The sequence below is a fragment of the Lagopus muta genome, chromosome 2 (genome assembly GCF_023343835.1).
Source record: "Lagopus muta isolate bLagMut1 chromosome 2, bLagMut1 primary, whole genome shotgun sequence".
Taxonomy (NCBI): Eukaryota; Metazoa; Chordata; class Aves; order Galliformes; family Phasianidae; genus Lagopus; species Lagopus muta.
Window position 1 is genome coordinate 65,584,946 of NC_064434.1, and position 27,479 is coordinate 65,612,424.

The 27,479-nt window shown below is 36.8% G+C and overlaps 1 protein-coding gene across 5 annotated transcripts in view; it reads right to left on the bottom strand.

The window, feature by feature from the left end:
• The window catches only part of PRKN (parkin RBR E3 ubiquitin protein ligase), a 691,175-nt gene that overhangs the window by 268,305 nt on the left and 395,391 nt on the right, over positions 1 to 27,479 (bottom strand). For all 5 annotated transcript variants that reach the window (XR_007375493.1, XR_007375494.1, XR_007375492.1 and 2 more), the window contains exon 7: positions 14,948 to 15,084. Coding sequence is in view for 1 of the 5 variants with exons in the window: in XM_048938032.1 (XP_048793989.1) it covers positions 14,948 to 15,084 (137 nt within the window). In the remaining 4 variants the exon portion in view is untranslated. The remainder of the gene's footprint in view (positions 1 to 14,947; positions 15,085 to 27,479) is intronic.

Below are 27,479 nucleotides of genomic sequence, written 5' to 3' on the forward strand. Positions count from 1 at the left end.
TTGGAACACGTGGATTTAAGATGAGACAATTTATTAAAGAAAAAGTCTTTGCTTTCCTGGTCTCTATTTAGTTAGTCAAGAAGCTCCTCACATACACATGGGTCTACCAAAGCCCAAGTTTTCAAAGTCTGGAGTACTGTGTTACTGGGCTGAGTTCATTATAATGAATTCCAGCATTAAGATTAAAACCATTCTCTCCATTCCAGTTGCTTTTCAACTCCAAAATTCAAATGCCTACCTAATCTTCTAATGCTTGGGGAGAAGAATTTTAAACTTTCAATAATTTATCTTAAAATCTCAAATACCAAGATCCATCCATCAACTGCTTCCATTATTTTCACTAGGAAAAGGGTAGCTAATTTCACATTTTAAATATATGTAACTTTATTAATTGTAGAATGATAAATATTGCTTTAGAACATTGAGACACTAAGTATTATAAGGATTTCCTGTAAAAAGAAGTTGAGACTTTCAGTTGCTTCCAAATATTTAACCTATGAGATTATATGGATTATATGATACTTTTAATTACCGTAATTGAAGCAGTAATCATCTTTGAGAAAACAACTTGGTTACACGTCAGTCTTGTTTTCTACAGTAATGAAATTATGAGTACAAGATTTCTTATGTAGCATATAGTATCACTAGAGTTACCCTACTTTTCCTGTCTGCACAAAGTATTTATCAACACCTTATGGCAACTTTGAGAGATGCAGAGAAAGTGACTTTAACACACACACACACACACACACTGCAGCCATAGGAGGATCATGGTAGACTTAGGAAATTCTCCTGGTGCAAGATGAGCAGTGGCTGTCCTGAATTTCATGGTCATAATCTGTTGAACACACCCACACTTCGTAAGGCATCTGGGGAATAAAATCAGCACACAGCCTGTCCATACTAGAAAAAAAATCCGTTCCCACAACAGATTTTACTTAACATCTATGCTTCATCAGTACAGCTAAAATGAAAGCAGAGGTTAAAGCATTTGAGGTTTATTTTAAACTTGGAACTTCCTATTTGAACTAAACCACACTGTCTTGTACATAGTTCCAGAGTATGAAATCTATCTGGTATCATATAATCTTTCATAGCTACACACGCTGTGAATGCCTACTGTTATGCAAGCAAAATTAGAATAACACAGATGAAATAGGACTCTTTTTTTTCCCAAACATCATTAGCAACCTGGATTTATACATCCAGCATTTAAACAGCAGTCTACTACAGAATGCTGCTAAAGTGGGACATAGAATTAAAAGGAATGAAACAAGGTGGGAAAATGCTTTCATGAGCTTCATCCAGTACACATAATCCTACTATTATGCTTTCTGTACATCTAGATAGCCATACAGCTTGTGAGGGATTCCTTCTGAACACCAGAAGCGACATGCTTTTCAGGATAGGACATATTTCCAATCATGCTGTAAAAATGCAGAGAAAATTGGTTTACTTAGAAATAATAAAGCAGTTTAGTGAATTAGTCCAGCTTGATGACATTGATGCTATCTAGGCAATTGATGCAAGTCCAAACATAAGTACAAGCACTTGAGTAATAAGCAATTGGGTTAAACATGTGCTGTTAATTATGTAAGTCAGGAGGTGGTAAGGTGGTTGTGGATACTTCTCCAGATAAATCTGTTGAGATTTTTTCTCAAGCAATATTCTACATCTGTTTTAATAAAGAAAGCACTCAAAGTGCTAGCAATGTTTTGTATGTTCAGAAGTAACCTTAATTTGCCTTGTGGATAAATACACAATGTTGAGAAATTGATTCTTTTCATAATTCTTTTTTACTACATTTATTACGAAAATAATTCCACTTCTCTTTAAAAAGGGAAAACAAACTATTTGTAAAAACTCCTGAACTATTTTCTCATGAAAATTAAGTTTAGCTTTCTAAAAAAACTATTTATTGAGGAACATGAGTAACACTTAAGAAAAATAGTGAATACAGTCATACCAAGTAAATTCAGATTAGCTTTCATGATAGTTGATGGAAATTACTCTATAAACTCCTGAATAAATTAAGAGAGAAAAAAAAAAAGGAAGAGCACAAACTGATGGAGGTAGGAACATACACTAGTAAAAAAAATAACTCCTGTGGACTGACAGATACACTATTAAACAATAACTAATTTTAATTCTGACAGATATATATCAGACATTCAGTTCTCTTGCTAGTAACTAATTATGGTGAAAGTGATTAATTATTCATACAACTGAAAGAGAAAACTGTCACGTCCATTGCAAGGACACCAGGCAGTCTCTAACCTGAACTGTGATATGGTTTTTAATAACTACCGAATACAGCTACTCTGATTTATTTGTGGCCTCCAAACTCCACATTCAGAGTGTACATATTTACAAATATGGCTGCTTGAACTTCCTGATTTTCTTTGCATTGAGAAAAAAGATGGCTATTTTAAAGCACAATCAAGACTGAACACTTAAGAGAAATACAGGAACACCAGAGACCAAACTAGACAAAACTCTGTATTTGCTAATATTTTACCATTCTCTTGATTATTATTATTATTATTATTTAAAACCTCTGACATTCTCAAGCAAAACAGTTCTGTATGGAAAGTCACGAAATTCACACTACTTACCCCAGAGGCTAGAACAACTTCCTTCAAAAATAAATAATTAGGCAGATTTACAAAACGCTCATCATTTTCCCAAGTGACTGGAACGGCTCCAAGCGATTAAATACATAATTAGATAGTTTTTCTAAAATGCTTATTATTTACCTGAGAGTCTCACTGCAGACTCTCTGGTAAATACTGTCTCCCTGCTAGCAGTTATTACTAAAAACGCCTCCATAATTTCAGCCTTCCTCCAGCAATGATATAAACAGAGGATATTACCTGGGGCAATGGATCATGAAAAACAAAATCTGACTGTGCCAGGCTGCCTGTTTAACTGACAAGCTGAGCTTTGTTTGTACCTGGCATTGCACTTTTTCAACTTTCAAACGGAGTACGAAGAAAACAAAAGAACTTTTCAACTTTCTGGTACTTCAGTTTCTATTTTAGCTGGCCAGAAATCCTGCTGAAGTAATGAAAGATGCCAAAAAACCAAACATCCCTTCTGACCCAGGATTTTTTTGTCCAGGCAGTTCCATTGGACCAAAGCATCATAGAGGACTGAGTTTAATCTGCAACTGCTGCAATGATCTCTCTGGCCACTGGATGTGCAGTCCACAGCATCAGAGGTGCAACAAGTGACCAAGAATATTCCTGCTCACAACTTACTGTTCTACATAGAACACAGAGAGACACAGAAAAAAGGTCAGCCAATAGACCTAAGTGTCTCACCTATGTCCCAACTGCCCTTCTCTTAGTGATCACAGACAGTAAAACTGATCCTCAAAAGTGACCTCTTTACATTACTCCACCTCCAGAGTCAATTTCCCATGCTTTTTTATCTGCCCAGAGTCCTCACTGCTTTGTGGTCCTTACAGAACAGATCAAGAGTGAGTGGAATTTCAATTAGAGAAAAGAGGGCAGGAGGATACAGAAAGGCATGACAAGGTGAGAAAGAAAAAAAAAGACAAAAGGAGAAAAGAGCAGCAAGAAAAAAAGAGATGGAAAAGAATTAGAGAGTGAGACAGCAGCATTTGGTGATCACCAAATGAGGCAAAGACAGGCAGACAAAAAGGGAATTGGCAGAGCAAGAACAGAAAAAAGATTCTGATTCTCTAAAAAAGAAGAAAAAAAGGAAAAAGAAATTATATTAACAGAAATAATGTAGAGTCATGATAGGCTTATTCTTGAATTAAAAAGGAGAAAGAACAAAAGCAAGGAAGTAAGGAAGCAATCGAGGGAGGAAGGAAGGAAATTGGAATAACTAAGCAGTGCACATTTGCTGTGCATACCTTTTTCCCAGTAAGATGTTTTATGCATTTCTAAACCCAGGTTTTTAACACCTTTAGCTAATGTTTTGCATTTGTAACACGTAAGATGAACACATAGTCACAAGTCAAAAACTCTCAGTGAGTGTGATAATTTCTTCAGAATTCTAACTTCATGGTAGGAGAATAAAATTCCGCTACAGGTACTTTGGCCATTCCAATAAAAATTGTAACATGAAAAGTATTCCTGAAGCACTGTCAAGTGTTTCATGCATTGTGAGCCACAAAGCTGAAGGTGGAGTAGCTGAGATGCGCACCAAATAACAACAAGTGCACACTTTGCCAGATCATTGCTTTTATAGAAAGCACCCCGTTTTTTTATTTTTATTTTTTTCCTGAAGATTAGAAAAAGATATCTAGGGCAAAGAGAGGCAGAGAAAAAAACATGCAGATGGGGCAATTTTGATAGTACACCAGAACCAGAATACCACTAGATTCTCTCAGCTTCAAAGAGCATTGCTCCCAAAACAATCTGACTTCTATTACAAATAAATAGATTGCATCTTGTTGTTTCAGTTTAGACACGTTGATGGCACGTACCACAATAATAGTTCATGTATTATGTAACCTTAAGAATGTCCCTGTATTAGAGCTCATTATTTAGTGTTGAAATTTATCTAGGAACATTTGCAATAAACAGTGTGTGAAAAAGCAACTGACAGGTAATGTTTGAACACTGTTTGAACTAAAACGGTTAGTGAAGGAGGCAACTAGTAAGGGCCTGGCAAGTTTCATTTCCTTTAACATTTCAGTAACAATAAAGCGATGAGAACATCTTCTACCTTCATTTTCAAGCCATTTAAAGAATATATAAATAAAATATAAATTCCACTATAATTCTTAACAAACTATATATCTTTGCCTTTGATAACTTACCTTTTCTATGAATTGGATTGAATTAAATACTACAGAAGTTCCTTAGTAGGTGTCATTTATTCTCTCTAGCTCGCTATCCACTTAAGCTCTGCAAATGGCAATGGTGTCCTTACACTTACTAAAAGGGCAAATCATACAGCACTGCAGTAAATTCAGCAGTATTAAAATGTTCTGGCAGAAGCTATTGTTCTGTTACTTTTATTGAAAAAGTGAGGCTACTTTGTTTTTAGAATTAGAATATAAATATAAATGTTCCTAAACTAGACCAAACTTAACAGGTATCAAAGGAATAAAAGCTACCTGTAAGCCTCAGGATAATTCCTTATAATAAAATACATTATTAAAACTCACTACCTGTTTAAATACATTTTTGTCTTAAAAATTCTTATTTTCAAATACATGACTCATCATACAGTTGGCAAATATGAATAAGCAACAGCTTGATAATTTAGTATCTTATTGTAATAGCCTGTGAATCTACAACCCAAACTTATTTGGATCACTGTTTCTGCGGTCTTCTCTGAACTACTTGTGCTCAGCATGAGTGCTTTGTTTACCTACTCTGTATAATGGCAGCTCTAAACCATCCAGCTAAAATCCCAACCATAGCAAATGGCCAGCAGATGGATTGCAATTACAATATGCGAAGACCGGTTCTTAAAATAGGCCTGTGGCACAAGGTTTTAAGTGATACTAGTGAACTATTGGATACCCAATACCCAGCTTGTTACATCATATCAGCTTGGAGAATGACACAGTGCAATGTGCAGGTGCTCAGATTTCGTTAACTTTTTATTTTTTAGTTAGTATGAAGGGGCTTGATAAAAGCATTTCAGATTGCATCTCAGTGGCATTTCATCAGTGCAAGTGACACTATGTGGTTCTATCCTATTCCAATTTACACAAAGTACTTCAGCTATGAGGAGGAGGCTTGCACTCCGTGCTTACTCAATCCTTTTCCACTTTCTTAGGGAAGGAAACAAGACTACCCATTGACAACAGCTGAAATAATGGCTTTTGGAACATGAACAGAGATTCTCCAAGGACCAGAATGAGAACACTAAGTTATTGCATAAAGATCATTTAACTGTCAGCAGTTTTAGCCAACACTATGGTGGACTGTAGTTGAACTCAATATAGAATGAAAATCTCCTCTCTAAATGATAAACCTTATTCTCTTTCCCCCTATTTCTTTCTTTTCTTATAATATATCTCTGGAGAGATAAAATATATTGAAAGGCAGTTTGAACCATGTTACTTTTTATAACCCTCACTTGCACCTACATTGTGCAATCATTTGGCACATCTGCTTTATCAAGAACAAATCTGATTAAGAGTTTTAATAAGGACTTACATCAATAAATTATAACAGATTGGTGATTAGTGGTATTATTTATATGCAATATTTTTTGTACCCCTTATAATGCTGATGTCTGCTTCAGAGGGATTAATTATTTTCATAATTTTGTCTAAGTAGTAATATAGAAAATGTCAAAAAGAAAATTAGATTTTCACTTCCCAGACACAGAAATTTAATTAAAGCCAACTCCTTGTTGAAGGGGAATGTCCTTAGCTGGTTCTGTGATGTGGCAGCAGCTCTACATGCTGCCATGTGGGAGACCAAAGTGACTAGGGGAATATTAATCACAAGGCTTCAGAGACTAAACACATGCTGAATGTGCTACAGTTAGTCCCAGCAGCTTATTTATGGAGTATATTATGTAGAAGACATCAATGATTCCTTACAAATGCAGCTGCTTTCAGAGTCCACTTCAGAGATGGTGCTACACTGAAAGAAGTCCTCTGCTCACACAGAAACCAATCTCTCAGGAAATCTGCAGTTATCCAGGCATGACGGGTCAGACTCTCCCCGTGCTATTCTAAAAGCATAAGCTAAAATCCTCGAGCATATTCCAGCTATAAAAATTAGCAACTTCTACAGTCTGTTAGACATTTTTAGAGCAAAAAAGATGTTTCCAGTCTGTGGAAGAACAGTCCACATGAAAACCATTAAAGTACTGTGATTAACAGCTAAATTCCCATCCACACCAAAATGTGAGAAAAGATGGAGGCATTATTACTTATCCTCCCTCTTTAAAGCTCTACTCTTTCATTTCCTGAATGGTCACCAACACTTTTTTTAATGTCTTTCAGTTCCATCCCTTTAGACTCCACTTTTTGCTGTTCCCTGTATATCATCCCTTTTTTCTACTCACATTACCCACATTTTTCACAGAGTATCTTCCTCAGTGGCATTAATGCCCATGGACTCAAATGTTAGCACTAGTGCTAGGCCGTTTGGGACTTGAATTTGACCCAGCCATGAAGTAAGTTTTTGTTCAAAAGCCGATCCTTCTTTCCTAATATTGTTTTTCTGCAGAAAATAGATTTCAAGAATATGCAGTCAAAATCATTTACTTTCTAAAATCCCAATCATCATTTACAGAAGACGCTTAAAAAAACAGTTTGAATTAAAAACCAATTCAAGGAGTGGGTTGTAAAGTTGATGACTAGCAACATACTACTATCCCTTGATAGATGGTAATTTTTCCTCAATTTGATGAAAGCTTAAAAGTGACTTGCCAACCACACACCCACATCAAGTATTATTATCTGATAAACCACTACAGGCAGAAGCACTTCCAGTCAGAACAAGCATTCTTCGTTTCCAAAGTCAAAGCTCTCATGGACTCCAGTTTACACAAAAAAGAACTTAGACTTCAGCTGGACATGTAATCACTTCCCCCCTACACACACACACATTCTGCCACTGTTTCAATACTGTCTATTTTACTTTGACAATGGATGTAGTTTTCTACAGGACAAAAAGTCTGCTTTGAAAGATCATTCTCAGTTGCTCTTAGAGTCAATTAATTTCTAAGCAAGACTTCTTTTAATTATGTTTTGCTTTTAAGACATACTAATCAGAGCAGACATATGCCCTGTCATCTCCATGTAATTTAAAAATTAAATAAATCACAACAAAAAACAGTAAAGAGATAAGGGAGAAAAACACCGATAGCAAGATATCTCACACTGAATTTAATTGTAACAACTCACATTTTCTAATGATCATGTGGTATGATTTCATTATAGTTATTCCCAGAGAAGAATTTAGTGTTAGCATCAAATATATTAAGCGTCACTCATTCTAAAAATTTTGAGACTGCTTTGATACAGAGCTGGCAATCTGCAGCTATGGAAACATGGCAAATACTTAAGGGGACAAACCTCAAATATTGCTGCTTGAACTTCAGTCAGTACTGAAAATAAAAATGAAGGAGCTGCTGTGACTTTCTGAGCTCAAAAGACATAGTAGCTCTCATGCTTCTGCTAGTAAAGAATCACCAAAAAGTGCTTGGTACACTATAGGTTCATGGCTTTTTATGCTCATGGCAAGATACTAATGCAGATGACCATTAAAAGATCTTCAGGAAGCCACTGCAAATTCAATTGCCATCTGAAAATAAAAATCTGGTTTATCCACAGTTCTTTATTCCCTTCTCTAACTAACTTTGCACTGGAATATGGCTAGGTCAGTTCTACCCGCTAGACCTGGGTAGAAAGCAATCTAGCTGTATCATCCTATAAACTTTGGCAATTTTAAGAAATAATACAATAATACATGGAGATGAATGATCTTGTCTTTGCAAGGCTCTCTCCACCAGGGTACTGCACAGATCTATGCCATTTTTTCTGTGCATAACGTTAGAGAAAAAAAATCATTTCTCATTCTAACACCTTCAAGAAAGAGTTTGAAGAGACTTAAAGGAAATGAGAGGAATTTACATACTAGAGGTGAAAGAAAAATGATACATTCCTAGGAAAACCACTGTAACAAAACTCACAGTTCCAATTTAAACTCAGTAAATGATCTCTTGTGTACTTTGTAGCTGCTGCACCACCCTTGCTTCTCTTCTCCTTTTGTCACACAGGTGGTAAGCCCAAAGGGACAGACGTTGCCTCTTACTAAGAAATATGACTAACATTTAAGTCAACGCAGTATGTTCAAACTATCATAACACAAACAATAACGTGACTGAAATTATACCAACGGAAGAAGGGAAACCTCTCTGTAAAAGTGCAATGGAGTCATTTCAGGAATTTGTCTTAGATTAAAGCAACAGCACATCACTTCCAGACAATGCCACTTCTGTAAAAAGCCCCTCTATGATGATTCCCTTTCACCTTCAGAATTATTCCCCTACAGAAGGAATAAGCAACTTTCCCCTTAGGAGGATGCAAAGAGGACAGTGGGCATGCATACCCTCCTTAGACTAGAAAATGGAGCTCAGTCAAATCCACGGGAAATTAATGACAGAAAGCATCCAGAAAATAGGTTAAAAAACCAACTAGGTCAGTTATTGCCAAATGTCCTGCCAAAGGACATGCTTGGGTAACCCCTTAAGAGCACAAACACAGCACACAATTGCATATCTGCACTTTCCTTGTCATGAACAGTGCTGGAAAAAACACAATTAGAGCTGCACAAATGCACTGAAAACTGCTAGTTTATTAATTTCTAGGAGTGAGAGAAAACCTCTCCCAAGATGTACGTAAAAAAAAAAAACAAAAATACATTTCTCTGGTCTCCTACACCTGCTTCTGTATGCTCAGATATTTCACACAAACAAGAAATTACAAAGCTGTAAGGGATTTAATTTAATTAAATTTAAGGAGCAGTTTTAAGAATTTCCAAGAGCTGCAAATGTGTCTGCTTTCAATCCTTTGTATTTCATTCCTATAGTAATAATAATAATAATAAATTGTCAATTCCTACATTGCTTTAAATACTTTTAAGCAGGGTTACTGGAGAACAGATATTTCAGAAGTGATTCACACATTGAGGCCTCCACACCAGGTACACCTTGATTCTTGCACTAACTGCTGCACTCTTTCAGGCCCCACTGTCTGCTTCCTCAGCACATCCTTGAGAAGGCTGTTCTCAGAGACCACTGACCTTCGCTTTAAAACCCCACGCATACATAAAACTTCCTGAACACATTAGAGATTTTGTTATTAATAAAAAAAGACTCAAACACTATTGGAGTGATCAAATCAAAATGAGTTACCCTCTTTCCTTTTACTTGCAAATTTTGTTTAGGCTACCTGTTTATTCTTGCCTGTTCATTTTGGTTGCTAGGGTTTTAAAATATGATCTAGAGATACACCACTGCTTTGACATCCTCCACAGGAATAAAAACACCCTATTACTATACAAATAGAATTCAATGGAGATAAAAAATTTAATCCTAAGACATGTCTCCTTAAACATTTGCCAGCAACTGTATTTCAGTGGAATATGGCTCCTTAAGCAGTTTGTTATACTTTAAAGCTTTAGTCATTTTTATTAGCAGATAGCAATTTCATTTATATATTTATATATATGTAGTAAAACAAGATTTCTTCCAGATACAACAGCGTTTTACAGGCATCTAGAGATCTGAATCTTTTATCCAGATTCATTTAAAATACATCATGCATATGATTACTCATAAGAAATAAAGGGAGATATTTTTGCAAAGTGCCTACAGCAGTGTTAAGCCTTGCCTTTCCTTGGCCTCACCAACTTTTTTTCTGCCAAAGATCTGTGAGGACCAAGACCCATAATGCCGTAATGCTATTTTAAAATTGAAATGGCGATCATAAGAATTGTATGTTTAAATATGGTGACACACTGTATGCAATTCCTGCTTTGAGGTAATGCTATGAGACTCTTTGCCCTGCACAGTAACTAAATAACCACAAATGATCTTCCATGCATATGCAAATCTGTCCCTCTAAGCACCTTATTAATTATTTCAAAGATACTTGGAGGTCACCACTCATGGAAATTTCTATGCATGAAGCCTCATTAATACAAGACACCACACAGAGAGATGGGATAGATTTCTGTTGCCACTTAACAAGGGCAGAGAGAGTATTATCTGTAACGTTTACTTTTTTATTTTAATGACCAATGAAATACAGCCAGCTCGTATCCTTAAGTCCTTTCTCTGAGCAGATACACTGAGCTTGAACCATGGGGTTGCTGCTACAATTTTCTGAGCAGCTAATCCTATCAATGCACCAGAGCTACTGTGCTCAGAGCTGCAACCCTCCATGCTGGCTGTTCTCAGCTGGAGGAGTGCTGCCTGGCACTAGATTAGCAGCTAAGCACTAAGGAATTAATTTTATTCTTCCCAAAAGTCTCAGCAATGACACGTTTTGTACAGGAATGACATACAACTATGGCATTATCAAGTTTGATAAATCATAGCTCATCAGATGAGATAGCCTTCTTTTGAACACATACTACCGTCTGCTTAATTAAGCTGAATAAGAGAAAACAAATAAAAGGAAGGGTGCAATCAGACAAAATAAATGAACACAATGCCAAAATGCACCTTCTGGCTTACATATGACAGGAAGCAAGATACTAAACCTACTTGAGAAGCAGTATTTATCTGAACTCCCTAGATCCTTACCAGTTCAAGTTACCATACACGTCATAACACTGATCTTGTCTGTCACAGTGACCCTCCATTATAGTTACTGCTATTTATTTTTATTCTGTTGTGCGTGCAGCATTTTTGACTCCAGATTGATCCAACAGAAGATATAAAAATCTCACTTTGATAATACATTCCTTTGATAAAAATCAAAACAGTGAGTCAAATGTTAATGGAAACTGCAGGCTATGTTCATTATGTTATCTCTCTATTTCAAAAATACTAGAATAAACACAACTAATTGGAAGTGCAAAAGATTTAGACTTAATTACAAAACCTCCTCTACAGTTCTATATGCCTTGCAGAAATGGGCTAAAATTTAAAATAAATCAGTTCTTACATGAAAACTGAAATCATTTTTACAAAGCATAAATTTAAAGTACCATTATTTCCTGCTCAAGACACTATAAGTACCACTCCACCACTAGCCTGTAATATGTAAAATACACAAATTAATAGAGACAGAGCTTTTGATCCATCTGTGCAACCTGGTCACCTATTGCAACACAAACTTTGCTATAGTAAGTACGACTTTGTTTTGTATTTATATGCAGGCTCAAATCAACATCTAACCTTTCAATAAAGCTCAGATAAAATATATTTTTTGTTTTAAGCACTGTTAGAAGTAACACATATTAAATCAACACCGCCATTGCTAGAAATAAGTCATTTCTTGGCATGCCCCATGGTATTCATTCCTGTCAAGAAGAATGAATTTTAGGCTCCACTGAGGTAATTAGAATAAGCTGTGTCAAGCACTGCTTTATTTTCCTCATGTGTAAATATAAACTGCAAATTGCAGTTGCAAAAATGAAGATTGTGAACTCTAGATTGCAAAAATGCAATCTTCTACTATTCAGTATGAGTGCTACAGTAAGTAGAAAAGAAAAAATCACAGGATACTGTACTGAATGTTTTTTAATTGAATTCACTGCTGATGAAAGCTGCTGAATGCAGAGCTATGGAGGAGGCTAAACTTCTTTATACCGAACAGTTAAGAGCAAAAGGATTGCTAAACAGTGAATTGTTCTTCACAGGTGTGATACAGCTCAGCCTTGTTTTTCTTGAATGACAACAGGTAACTTAGTCATCAGTTCTTAACTCAACTACCACCAAATTCTAGAAACAACTAAGTATCTCGCATACCAGAAAGTCAGGTTAAAGGTGGTTGCAGAAACACAGCAGTAGAGTTATAACAGCACCAATCAAACTCTTCAGCCTGCTGTGCAGTCGGAAAGATAATGCTTAGAAATGTTTTTGTTAAACACAGAATTGATAATGCATTGAAGAGAACTGACAGAGGTAACAATGAATTTTTGGCTTAGATGATGTATAATTTGAAACTGTGGAATGCTCAGAGATTGTGACTGAGAACCTTTGCAACACGAAGCATGTCAGCACAATATAACAGCAGTACTTCTTACAGATCATCAGGCTGATCAGAGCAAGGAGGCACACCTGGACAGCATCAAAAACACCATGCAGAAACACTAGGAAGGGTCATAAAGTAGTATTTGCTTTGTCAGTCCACATCAGCCTATCAGCAATGTCAAAAATGTTGTCCAACATGCTGTACTGACACAGCTACACTGCTTTTCCTTCAGTATCACAATTGATATGACTCAATTTTCATACTGTGCTGCACTCAGGGGCATCTAAGATATGCACTTGATTGTCCCAGGGCAGGGTCAAAATACATGAGCAGGCAGTTTTCAAAGAAACATTTTTATAGATGTGAAAAGAGACAAAACGTATGGCATTTCTGTTGTTCTTATTCCTACTATCACAGCTGCTACTACTAGAACTAGTACTACTACTTTATTGTATTTGACTTGAGAAGTTCAGAAACACGAAGATTAGCAGTACTTCAGTATTCCCATTTTCAGCTGTTTTAATACAAAGCATAAGAAATGTGAGACCAGATATACAGCTGAGCCCTATCTCACTCAAACAGAAGTAGTCTGTACATTCTTTAGGGTCTCCCTTTCATAGTCCATTTCCATGCCTTCTTCATCCCACTAATACTGAAATGACATCCCTGAGCATTTCAACCCTCTTTTTGAATTCTCCACTCAACCCATACTTTGTCCCTACTGCTCATTTCCCATAGTTCCCAATTTCAATACAGGTAAGGCGCAGAAAAGGTAAAAATCTCTGCTAATTTGTCTTCACTCTAAGAAAAATGACAGACGAAACAATCAAATACAACGACTAGAGTTGAATGATACATGCAAAATTCCTACTATAATTATTATGCAGTATGACTAAAAAAATGGATTATGGGCAGAAGAGGTGGGAAGGATCATTAATTTAAATAACAGGTGCAAATGCAAACTGAAGAAAATGGCACTACCTGTGGTTGCAAAGAAGCCTACAGGAGAGGAAAAAGATGGGTTGTGGGCTGCACAATTGAGAGATTCATCTAAGGAGAACTAAAGAACAGAGAACTGATGAGTTATGGGGGAAAAAGGATGGATTCAATTCAACTAAAGCAATGAGGTAGATAGTTAATTTGTGTAGAAAACTGATTAAGTTTTGGAGAAGCAGGCACAAGAGATTAAGAGTACAGACTACATAATACTACAGTAATGGTAAAGGAAAGAATGCTAAGTTCTCTTGTTCTTCTTTATACAACATTAATAATTTTATATGTAATTACAGTAGCAGAGCAAGGAGCATATGAGGGAGGAGAGAAGTACAGTGAGACAAGTCAGGTGAACAGCACGTAAAAGTAATTCTAGTGAAATGCGATTCAATGCTCACCACAAGACTGCATCCAAAGTAATTAATAACAAATAATTTTAATGGTTCTTATTACTACACTGCCAATGTCCTTAAGGCATGTCTCGTCTGTGAGCAAACACTACTTTTCAGAAATGCTGACCATTTTTCTTTGAAGTAGTAGTTTGACTCTTTCTTGTCAACTGTTCAAGCAACCAGGTAAAGCCAGTTTCTATTAGTGGAAATAATAATAATAAAGCTGAAAAGCCAGCTTTATTAGTGGAAAATGATTCTAATACCACTACACAGCACTTCAAATAAATATGCACATATGCAGATACAGCAACATGAAAAAAAAAGTATTCTTCTTAAAAGCAAATTTTTTGAGAATTTTTAAGTTCACAAGTCAGTGTAATGGAATCAATTAGCCAAACATTTTCCAGACTTAGTGCCTTTGTCTCCTACTTATGTCAACTTTTGTTTCCTATGCAGGTAAAACAGAAAACCTACCACTTTCTCAGGGTGATCTACATTTCATTCAGTGCAGCAACAGTTAGCAGCAATGACTTCACCAACAGGAAGGCTACTTAAAATTCCTACTGCAGTCCATTTTTTATCAGCTCTTGAAGACAGGCAAAGAAACTTAACAACTTATTTCATTCAAAAGTGGAAATGTGGAGGTCAAGGATTTTTTAAAAAAATTTTTAACTAGAAGAATAATGCTGAACCTCAATTAGCACTTCATGGTTATAAAATACTGACACACACACAAAAAATCTATTTAATCCTCCAGTTCATGTGCCCAGCAAGAACCACTTCAATATTCAAATACTTTCTCCATGACATGAAAAAACTCCTAAACAATATAATTTCCGTAGGTATACTCAAAATCATATGAAATAAAAACTACTTTAAAAAAAGAAAATCCGCTGTAACTTACCTACACATGGGAGGGAGTAACCAAGGTCTGGGTCATAGATGAACTGACGATCATTCAACATTGTCACACAGTACAAATGGAAACAATCTAGGCAAATGACATGGCGATGCATGCACTGGAACACAAGCACAGGACTCCTGTTAAAAGCAGAACAATAAAAATGATAAACAAGTACTCTAAAATATAAATAACATGGATCAAAATCCACAAAAAGCTTCATAATAAATTCCTAACATATAAAATATTTTTTCAGTAGTGGTACACAAGACAAGGACATAAATCCAGAATTTAGCTTGGCACGTTACAACATTTTTATAAAGAGACTGTTTCTAACATGAAGGAGGTATATAGTACGGGAGAAATTTTTATAGAAACTTGCAGCTTCAAAAACTGGAATCTGAAACAAGGAAAGTGCCTTAGAAACTGAAAACCTTTGTATGAGGTGAGGTAAGATCACATATGGTAAAATGTCAAACTTTGGAAGGTAAAACTAAATAGAAATTGTTACAAGAGAAATGTGACCAGCTAAGGAAGGCATAAAGAACTTTATGATAACCACGATGCCTCTTCAGTCTCTCAAATCAGAGACTAGAACTCTACAGGGAGATAATTCCTGCAGCAAGAATAAGCAAAATCATTCAGCTTCTGGAGATTTGATTCAACTGGGAACAACATTTTCAAACTTCAGTGCCACATACAAGCAACTATCTGCAGGCTAAGTAAGAAATTCCCACTATAATGAACATACTCAGTGATGCCTGGAGTCAGTCTTCAGCTGTCTGCTGAAGTAAGCTGGTAAGCTGAATCAACTGCTGGGCCACACGGTGCGTATGGATGAAAAATCCACTGACAATGATAGGAGCTCCAACACCCACCACACATGCAGACACCTACGCAGAGATACCTAAATATGCATATCTCAAGCTTGACAGGATACTGCTTGTGGGACTGGAGAGGACGAACACATGGGAATAGTGAGGACAAACAGTTTAACTTGTGAGCTTGAGTGTATGCTACGACACCCCAGCAGTGGCCACAGCAAGGAGGGGCACCAGCTCTCTAAAAGTTTTTTCAGAACCACTTCCACAGAAGGTGGAAAAAAAAAAAGAGAAGATAGTAATATCACATGCACATGAAATGCTTCACCACTGCAGGCACAGTTTGCTATAAGTTAAGCTCAATTAACTTCTGATAGACACACTTTAACTGTCAATCCCAAAGTAACGACTATGACCCCTCTTATAAAGTCATGTGTTCTGTAAGTATTGTACAATACTGCTTATCTCTTCCTTGAGAAATATTATCAACCCCAAGCATCAGTGATCAAAAAACAGAATAAGAGATGCATTAAGATGAAAAGTACAGTGAGATTCCCACATAAATGATGAAATATTATACTACTTTTATTTGCCTGTGGGCAAAAATGAATAAAAATAGGTTAAATGTTAAAGAGTTTGCTCAGAAACGAGTGAGGATTTCTCACATATTCACTTTACTCCATGAGAAAGTCATTAAAATGCATCAATACAGCAGAACTTACGATAAAATCACAAGAGTTAACAGTACTAGTATAACTTCTGTAAATCCTGCTATATGATACTTTGGAAACCCATTGAAACAGGAAACAATCAAGCCCTCAATGTGGGAATACAACAGGCAAGCATAATCAATAATAATTTTAGGTACTGTATATAAACATTTATTCATCCATGCTTCAGAGTATAGAATTCATGGCAGTGTGTGTTGGTGTATCTAAAAATATAACCTGTGTTCTAAGGATTTTGTTGAATAAAGCAGCTTAGAAGTGGAATTAAATAAAACCTACCCATCACTAATCCTTATTAGTTGCCCACTTGCTGTTCTGAATGTAACAAATAACAATTTTAAAAAGACAGCTGTAAGACAAAACGAGAAGCTGATCTGTATAATTTTAGCTCTGAATGGTCCCAAAATCATTAAAGAGAGAATTGGAGGAGCAGTTATCTTGTCCTTACCGTGCAAAAGTCCCCATGGCTCACCAGTCAATGTAATCTTAAGAAAAACACCTCAGAGCTTTCTTCCAGAACTAGTCCAAGTTGCCTACAGCTGTAAAGACGCTCTCTCTTTTTCAGGGTTTATTTCTCAATTTTATTACTGCAGTATCTGTTTAGACTCATGTGAAGCTCCCCAGATCTAAGGTTGCTACTCTTTGACCTTTCTTTAACGACAGAAGACAATAATTTTCTTGTGAGGAGCAATTCACCAACAGTTAAGTATCATTAAAAGCCAGATCAGGAATGAACCTGGTGTTTTTTATATTTTCACCTAAACTTGTAGGAAACCAAGACTAATAGGACTCCATTATGCAAATAAGCCACTACCATCAGTTACTAACATAATTAACATAATTAATTTGTGATATCAATTTTGCTTCTTAATGAATTGCAATTGTTTGAAATCAAACAATACTCTCCACAAGGAGCTCAGCTCCTAAGGGAGAACTCCAATGTTTAAATGTGCTATCTTTTAACACTGCCAGATTTACAAACAATGCATAGAAATTATATACAAGTCTGAGTGCTACATGTATCCTGAAACATAAAACTTTGCTTGCACAACTAAGACTGTTAATTTTGCAGCTTTTGGTATCTGTGTCATGAGACTTTCAGAAATCTGCATGCTGTGTAGATTTATCCAAATTAGTCTGGCATTAGAAGAATCACTGCACTACAACATTTGAAGATTTTGTACCAAGAGAAAGCAAGTCTAGTTTAAAACAGATATAGAAGTTTTGAGGTCAATAAATACTAAGTGTAGAGATTATATTCATAATACCTGAGCAAAGCTAGTAAATACTCACTTAGAATAGCCACAAGAGTTATTAATAGAAGCCTTACTTGAACTAAACGCAGTTTGTCTTAGAAAGGAATATGGTAAAAGTAAAAAACATTTGCCATACAGTGTAACAAGAGCTCTTGCTCAATCTAACATAACAGTCTAGTAATGTATCTCTGATGTATGTTTTAAAACATGTTTCATAGCTTCCATTTACATAATGTGTTGGGCTAAATGAGAGTTCTTATCATATATTACTAGAGAGTAATATAAAAGAAAAATGCTTCTCACAGCAAGGGATAAATTGGCCCTTTTTGTTCACCAATTAGGAAAGTAACCACTTTTAAAAATTGAAAATCCACCATTACAATGAATCACAGAAATCCTCCATAATATGTCACTCACTCCTCTGTGCTCTGATACCTTTTCATTAGAATTTTATCAGCATGAATTTACTTAAATCAAAAAGAGGAGAGAACCTAAATGTTTCTGCTTCGTGCTATTACTGTCACAAAACTGTGGCACAACTACGGCACAGTCAGAAGCACTGTCTGGTCTGTACACTCTTTCCTCCTTCCCCTAAGTGAGAAGCAGCAAGGCACAGATAATTCTCAGATACACTACAACAGTGCTCTGGCTAAATAAAGATATGAAGACTTGATCTTGTTTAGATAAGAATCCCACTGGGAAATCAATTGCACTGGTATATCCCAAAATCTCACAGCTGTTGTTAATGTGCTGAGCATGAGTCTGGTGACTACAAACATGAGGGACTACTTACCATCAGGAATGGCTTGCAGGTATAGCAGTGCATTAATTGATGCATCCTTCAATGCCTATTTAAGAACAGCCTGGTAGGCATCTGCCCCTTACTTGGTCTTTATCCTTCAGATTTTGAAAAAAGCATGGCTGGGGGAAGGTTAAACAGTGTACCACATACATCAGTCTATTATTTTTTAGAAAATATGAGTAGCTGTGGTCTGAAGCACTCTGAAGTGAGGAATATATTTCAGTCTGTATAAATCTGTGAAATGCATTTTGGACAAATCTGTGAAACCCCCTTGAGGTCATTTCTAGGTGACAGCTGGATTTTTCTCACCTCAATCTCAAAATCTTAACCAAATAATAATCAAAAACCTTAGAGATGTCTATAAGGCTGCCTTGGTGGGATTACAGTGAATGAAACAAAAATAGGATTCATTTCCGTGCAGTAAATAAATCTGAATGCACACTGTTATATCTCAGCCTTTAACCCCATCTCTGAGTGCTATATTTATCATAACACACTCGCGCATTTCTAATACATTTTTCTGTGTTGGCAATCTTCCTGTACTTCAAAAAGCTTTCTATATAAGTACCATTTTCATTTATAAATGGATCTCTGTGCTATTCCAAAATGAATCTTTGTTAACTTACAGGTCAGATCAATAAGCACCATTCAAAAAAAAAAAAAAAAAAAAAAAAAAGATTAATCACTGAATAAAATGTGTAAAAAGGGGAAATATGGGAAATGCAAACTTAAGCTACATAGACACTACAGGCACTCTCATACTCCATAAACAATCAAAATAATTAAACACAAATACTACCCTTGAGTAGCACTCAACAGAACAAAATTACAATGCCTAAATAAGCTGCTTCATGCATCCATCACATGTGTAGAAAGGGTACAGTTCTCCAAATCATACAAAGCTAGTAGCACATCTGGTTTTCCCTTCTATTGCACACAGTTCACAGTCCTATTGAAAACTATTGAAAGAATCGCTTCCTGTTTATCATGCTTTTTGTGTGTGGTTTTCCCACTATGAAAAATACTTTCAAGCACTTCCAGTTAGAGTAGATCATTAAATCCCATTAGAAACACGCTACTATTTATATAGAAGTATGAATACAGGAAAATAGAAAATTAGTGCAGTGATTTCTGTTTTAAAACTGAGGTGGTTTGGCAGAAAGAACAGCAACTAGTCGTGCCTTTTAATGAGAAATATGCTATTATATGTGAATACAAGAAGTGACACAGCAACTGCAGACCAAACTTGCAAGTAACAACGCAACCCCTAAACATTTAGACAAGTGCAAGGCATTTGAAACAGGTATCAAGATCTTATAAGAGAAAAGAGACAATAATAAAGAGCACTGCAGAGAAAAACCCATCTTCCATAGATATCTTAGAACCACTAAAATACAGTCCTGCTTTTCCTTTCCTCATCGATGAAAAAATGGTGTTTTTTTTTTTAAATATAGACTATGTCTATTAAATAAAACAGTACATATAAGAATAGTATTTTCAGTATATATATATTAAATCCATTAAAACAGCAAAAACATACTGGTTACATACTGGTTTTGTGTCTTCGATAGCTCGCCACAACACAGAGGTCATACAGTGTAGGTTACGAACAGCGTGAGACATCACTGCATGTGCTCAGATTTTCTGGCTGTTCTTTATAAAAATGTATTCTGATCCACAGCTGTTAACTTTAAGGGGGCACTGGCAGAAGAAATCTGACCTACTGTCTCTTTTCTTATGCTATATATTTTTCTGCAAAATGTACTTTCATGTTGCTCATTTCTGTTGGAAAGCAGCTGAAAAGTCTGAACACAGGAACAGACTGATAGCAATAAACTAGAACACAAGAGAGGACAGGCTCTCTACAAATTGGAGCGCATGATGGCAAGTGCTCCTTTCAGCAGAGCTCCTGTTAACCTGCTGTCGTAATTCTTCTCATGCTGTGGATGTGATACATGTTGAGGCCCGCAAAATCTGTAACTGCTGTGGCTGGGAACAGCATCCACCCCATAACGGACAGGCAAGGGAACTATTACATGCGGTTACATTCATATGTTGGTGCCCTGCAATGGAACTACATTTGCTCAGACACCCCTGTCTGAACTCTGTGTTGAGATACAAGTATACAAGCCAGTAACAGCTGAGTCGCACGGTATAAAAGAACAGAATGATTAGGATGGAGAAGAAACTTTTCCCGTAATCTGTCAGACTAGTTGTCTATAGCACTCTGTGCACAGTGGAAAATCAGTCATGCTTTGAAAGGAGATCGGTAGTACACACGTATGCAATTGCACTCAGTAGAAAACCAGAAAAAAAAAAAAACGACCAAAAGAACACATTAGGAATGGCAGAGAAGTAAACATCAGTAAACACTAACTCAAAAGGCCTACAGTTTGAACTGACTGAACTGATTCTGCCACAGTCACTTTTGCACCACTGACCTCCTACACACTATGTAGACTCACCACTAGCTGTCAAAGGGAGGCAAATGCTGCACATACCCTCCCCGGATTTCAGCTGGCTCACAGCAGACTTTCCCTCAACCCAGAGGCAGCCCTCACCTCCCAGCAGCATAGGCAGAACAACAGGCAATCCATGCCAGTACACACTCCCTTTTTCTCAGATTCCCTTTCACACTCTTTCAACTTTGTGACTTGAAATATCCAGCTCTGACAAACCAGAGACATGGTCGGAAACCAGCCTAGTTTGGTTTTCAGAAGAATAAGCAATCAAAGGAATAAACACAGGGTTTGAGGTTGGGATATCACAATAAGAGGAAGAAGGTTTAACTCTGTCTGCACAAGTAACACCACAAAATCCTTCACCGATTAAAGTTAAATAAATTAACTAATGCTCTCTTATTTCTCTGCCTAGTTTTTGAGAATTCCATTGATTTCTTCCAATGATTTAAATTAATTTAGTATTAGCTTCTTTATCTATATCTGTACAACAAACAATGTCAACAACTTCTCTTATGCCACTGGAAGGCAATTTTCTCTGATGTTAAATTTTTAGAAGGGGGCCTGGCACAGCTTTAGGCTTGCAAAACACCAATGTCTTTAAAAGTTTCTGAGTATATTTCAAGAGTTAGTATGTACTGCCTCCAGTAGGAAACAGCAATTTGTGAAGAGTTTAATACTACAGAATTTTGGCAGAAGTTTATTCTGGATCTCTACTCTAAGCACCAGAATTTACTGAATTATTCCATTTTCTTATTTGAAAACCCATAACTCTATTTTCCAAAACAAACCTTTGGAGATGACCTTTGAAGATTATGTTTTCTGTAAACACATCAGATAGAATTAAACTTTCCCAAAAGGCAAAACAAGACAGAATTGCAACCACATTTTCTCATCTTGTGGATGCTGAAATCCCTGGAAAGACACAGGAGGAAAAAAAAAAATATGCTGTCACACACATAATCATTTTAATTCCCTGTGACTCCAAGAGTGAATAAGTCTGTTGCATACAGCATGTGCCTACTGTGAATCCTTCAGTTGTTCCTTTTCAGTTAACTTTGAAAATAAACCGTGGTGTGCTGGCTCTGACTCTATACCCCATTAGCATGTATAGAAGACAACTGGAAAGCAAAGTAAGGTAGAGAAGGGAGAAAGGAAGCAGGAGATGGATCTAAATTAAGTGCATTTGCTCCTAGAGAATTGTCTTTCACCACCTCAACATAATGTTTTATGCTTTTTCTCATCTTTCTTTGCAAATATGAATATTCAATTTAAATGTTCATCTAAACAATAACTTGAGGGTGCTTCCCATTAAATGAGCCTTCAGTCTCAACCAAAGACATGATTATTATCTTATAAACAAAAACACCCTGAAGTTATTGCTATAATGAAGTGATTCCTTCATAGAAAGTTATTTTCTTCAACTCCTTACTGTCATTATAATTTACAGATATTTCACCATTTCCTCCTCAAGGCAAATATTTTTGCATAAGCATCAAGGTGCAGTTACCTGCATCAGCACTTCTATTTAGAGGGAAGGAAACTGAGCCTTCGGCTAGGAAATCTCACTGAATGCACTTTGATTTGATAGATTGTAAGGGCGCAAAACAGTTAATTTCTGTTAAAAATATGATGAAAACAGTTTGCAATCTCAATCACAATATGGTACCAGCAGTTAGAATGACTTGTTTATATCATTCTCTCATTTTCTCAGCTCTGCATTAGAATTTCAATAGAGTTGTATATCTATCATTTCCCTACATGTCAACTTCAACTAGTCAACATAAAGAACGAAAAAACATGCACAAAAAAACCCACACCAAAACAACCAACAACAAAAAACACAGAAATACAGTAAAAACTAGGCAACTTATTACAAAGTTTGGAAGGTATCAGTTCTCCACTGGTAACTGAGCCAACATACATGGACAGTTTGCAGATTTACAGAGATTAAACCTACCCCATTGAGGATTGTAGCATTTCTTCAAATAACTCAAATACAATTCCATTAATTTAATAATTCTGATTTGGAAGCTGGCTAGATCTCTTACTTTTTTTTTTTTTTTAATGGAATTACAGCATATAATAAGACTTGGGTAACCTACCGGTTTTTGTGCCTGAAAATTAAGGAATAAGCTTCTCCCATTCGTCCATTGGATCCAATAGTCTGTGTAACACTTAGACATAATCCCATACAATGACTTATCATTCTACAGAACCAAGCGTATCCTGGGCTACATCAAAGGAAGCATGGAGTTCAAGAGATGCATTTCTCCTCTTCTACCTTTTATTCAGAGGATTATGAAGCATTGGAACAGGTTGTTGCTTAGAGAAGCTGGAATTGACCAGTCTGTGCTGGAGTTCAAGGCCAGGTTGGACGGGACCCTCAACAACATCATTTAGTAAAAGGTGTTCTTGAGCACAGTATAGGGTTGGAACTAGCTTATCTTTAAGGTCTTTCCAACCCAAACCATCAGTGATTTGACAATTCAGTTCTAGATCTTGATACCCAAATGATGCACAGTAAACAGTCAAGGGTAATAAAATATTGGCAAGCATGAGATGCATCCCTCTGCTAAATTTATAGTACTGCAGGAATGGAAACAAGGGTATTCACAACACTGTTTTAGAACACCATCTCTGAAAATCCTTTAAGAGCTGTTTCTGATGCTAGCACGGATGACCTTCAGAAAAGAAAACATACTGAAAGAAAAGAAGATGTGGTGGAGCAGAGTGGCTGGAAGGATGTATGGGGGAAAAGAATCTGGGGGTGTTAGTCAACACCCACTTGAACATGAGCCAGCGATGTGCCCAGATGACCCGAAAGGCCAACAATATCCTGGCTTGTATCAAAAATAGTGTTGCCGTCAGGAGCAGGGAAGCATTCATACCTCTGTGCTCAAGCCTTGCTGAGGCCACACCTCAAGTGTGTTCAGTTTTGGGTCTCTCACTATAGGAAAGACATCAAGGCCCTGGAGTGCATTAAGAGAAGGGCAATGAAGCCGGTGAGGGACCTGTACTATAAGTCTTATGAGGAACAGCTGAGGGAGCTGGGATTGCTTAGCCTAAAGGAGAGGAGACTCAAGGAAAACCTTTTCACTCTCTACAACTACCTGAAAAGAGGTTGTGGTGAGGTGGGGATCAGTGCCTTCTCCTCGGTAACAGCAGTAAGACTAGAGGAAGTGGCCTGAAGTTGCATCAGAGTGGTTCAGGTTGGATATTGCAAAAAAACTTCATCTTTGAAAGAGTGGTCAGGCATTGGAACAGGCTGCCTAGGGAGATGGTGAGTCACCCTCCCTGAAAGTGTTTAAGGAAAGGGAACACATAGGACACAGTTTAGTGGGCAATATTGGTGGTAGGCAGACAGTTGGACTAGATGATCTTAGAGGTCTTTTCCAATCTTAATGATTTCGAGATTCTATAGGAAAATGAGCGTCCATGGAAGAATATACCTCGGGAACAGTCATTAGTACTTCAGCTTTGCTCATCTTTCTCTTCTTGTTCACCACCCCTCCCCCCCTTTACACTTACCTAGTTATGTGGATGGATATATAGGAAAAGAAACAAAGATTTCTGGCATTACCCCTTCTTTGTGCTTATCAAAGCATTTTCTCAAAGAAAAGGATGCAGCAAACAGAGTCTGCAGTTTACTCTGTGGGGATATAATAGCTATAATTGTCAACACTAATGAACAGTTTTGACTTCTTATATTTATCTGCAGCTTTCCCAGCACACATAGATCTTTCCCACTGAGGTTATTCATATTCACTCTTCTGTTGCACTCTCTATGTCTGTAAAAGGAATTAACCTGGCCTCAAAATAGCAGATAGATTGTAGGTAAAAACTTAACCTGTATCCCATTGACACAGGTAATCAGCGATCTTGATTAAAACTAATTTTAAAATATTCTGAAATTTTAACAGGCAGTTAAGTTTTTCTCTGTCCTTTATTTCCTTTTGACAGATTCTTCAATATACAATACTAGCTGCATATGAGCAAGGGTTTAGATTACAGTTTAACTAACTGGAAAAAAAATGAAGAGTAAGGAGGAGTAATTCAAGAGTTTTAGGAACTGTAAGGCCAGTGAATCTCCATGCTGTGCTCCATCTGACCTGATGTAAAATACAGATTCACAGAGAGGAAAAGTTCATCAGCAAAGTTAATGCTGAATGTGCAACATAGTGCTGTTTTTAAGATGCTATGCTACTAAACTCTGTCAAGCTTCCCAGCAGCTATACCTTCAGCTGCACATCTACTGAAGCTGACTTTGCCTCATTCCTCCTTTGCAGCAACTTCACAATCCCCTGGCAAACAGGAAAAGAAAATGGAAAAAGAAAACAAAGCAATTACAACCCTGGAAATGACAGCTACTAGGAAAAACAGCAACGCTAAGCAACCCAAGTATGAAGAATTTAAACTCTTCCAGAAACTGTCAAGCACTGTGAGCATGACTGATCCCCAGAAGGTGGTTCAGGCCAACGCTTATCAAAACTGGTTCCTAATTATAAAATGCACCAGTTTATTTCCCATTCTCTCCTGTATTAGCTAGTCTAAGTGATCTGTTCAGTCATGTGTGATTCATCAGGTTTGCCTTCTCTTTCTAAACAGAGCTATGGAAGAGGACAGCCCTTGAACCTAGTCTGTGTTATTAAAGTGTGATAAAACAATGACATTTCCTTGTCTCATGGCATCAGAAACTCTGCAGCCTACTACTGCTCCTAATCACCAGGCTATACATGATCTTCTGCGCACTGAAGCAGTGCAGGCTTTATAAATAGTGTCTACACAGTGCTTCAGTGTACTTGAGCAAAGGACCTTTTATTTGAGGGCTGGCCTCACTACAGACAGCCTTGTTAGAAGGGATGAAGTTTATCGGATTAGAAGCAGCACTGTTAGTATTCAGGACACATTTCCAAGTGCACATGACATGTCAGCTGCTTACATATCTTCCAATTCTGCTTCACATATTCCTTTTAAAGTTAAACATGAAGTGACAGAAGTGCAGAAATATCTGTGTCCTGCACTCTGTGAACATAACAGCTCAAAAAAAACCACCTTGACATGTCAGCTGACAATAGCAAAAAAAAATCCCTGACCTCTGCTGAGATGTTCTGATTTTCCTAACATCAACTATTCGTAACACAGACAAGGAAAAAAAATACATAATCATGAACTGCACAACTAAATATATAGAGAGAAAGCCTGAAGAACAGTGTTTGCATGACCCCAGATGCACTTCCAGTCTTCTTTCCTCTTGTATCAGTATAACAACTACCTATTCTATTTCATAGAGGCATCCCACAGAGATCTAAAAATAAGGCTAGCTAGTTGTTTATTTCATGTATTTTTGGTTATTTTCTTTTCAAAGATATTTTCCTGCATCTTCCTTTGACAGATACAATGCTTTGAGCAGATAGTTCTTCCATCATTTAAATAAATAGAGCACTCCCTGCAGCAATACTTTTTCCTCCAAAATTAATTCCCTACTACATTAGGGACTCTGTCCTTAAGATTCTTCCTTCAGCATCTCTCTCTCTCAGCCCTCGCATGTCACTGCCAAATTAAGGCCAGCTTGATCATTCTGAGTTCCTGTGGACCAGATGATTCTCCCATGAAACTGATGGTACATTACATTTTTCCTATTATTCTGATTATGGATTCTGTATTTATGGACTGTGGTTTCTAGAAACACAGGGGAAATTGGTAAAGATTCATCTGTGCTAAAAATAACACAACTGCATGCTGCCAACAGCTTTCTCCTTCACTTCACTCATATCTTAATTTTATGTTCAATTAACTACCAATAAACTTTTGACCTTTTAATATTTAATATTTGAAAAGTTATATGATGAAATAAGGCCTTCAGTTTATCTAATAATTAGATGATGGGGCTAGTCACAGCTGAAATATATATTCTCAAGCGAGTTTAAAAAAAGGCTGTAGCTTGTTAAAAGCCTTGTATGCTGCCACGTGACCTTCAACACACTGCACATGCAGCGAATTGCATGGAAGACATTTGTTACATACCTTGAAAGGTGAGGAGCTTCAGCAACCTTGTCAAGATTCTTATCAGTACTCAGAGGATGGGCCTCATTTTAATCTTGCTTAGTTCTGCATTAATCAGAACTAGCTACACTGACAACAGTAAAACTGGTCAACTGTAGAATGGGTAGAAGATCGATACATTGAGGCAAACCAATACTCAAAACTCTTTTGCAAATGTTTCTCAAACAATGGGTCACAATGCCCGGAGAAGTCACAAAGAACAACCAGATAATCACAGCAAAAGTGTCTAAATTATAATGCAAAGAATATTAATTTAACACTTTTAAGAAAGCCAAGATCTTCAGATTTGGGTGAGCCAGTAACACATCCTTGCTACAAACAAAGCCATATGTCCTGGGCTGCTTTAGGAGGAGCATGGCCAGCAAGTAAAGGGAGGTAATCCTTCCCCTCTATTCAGTGCTGG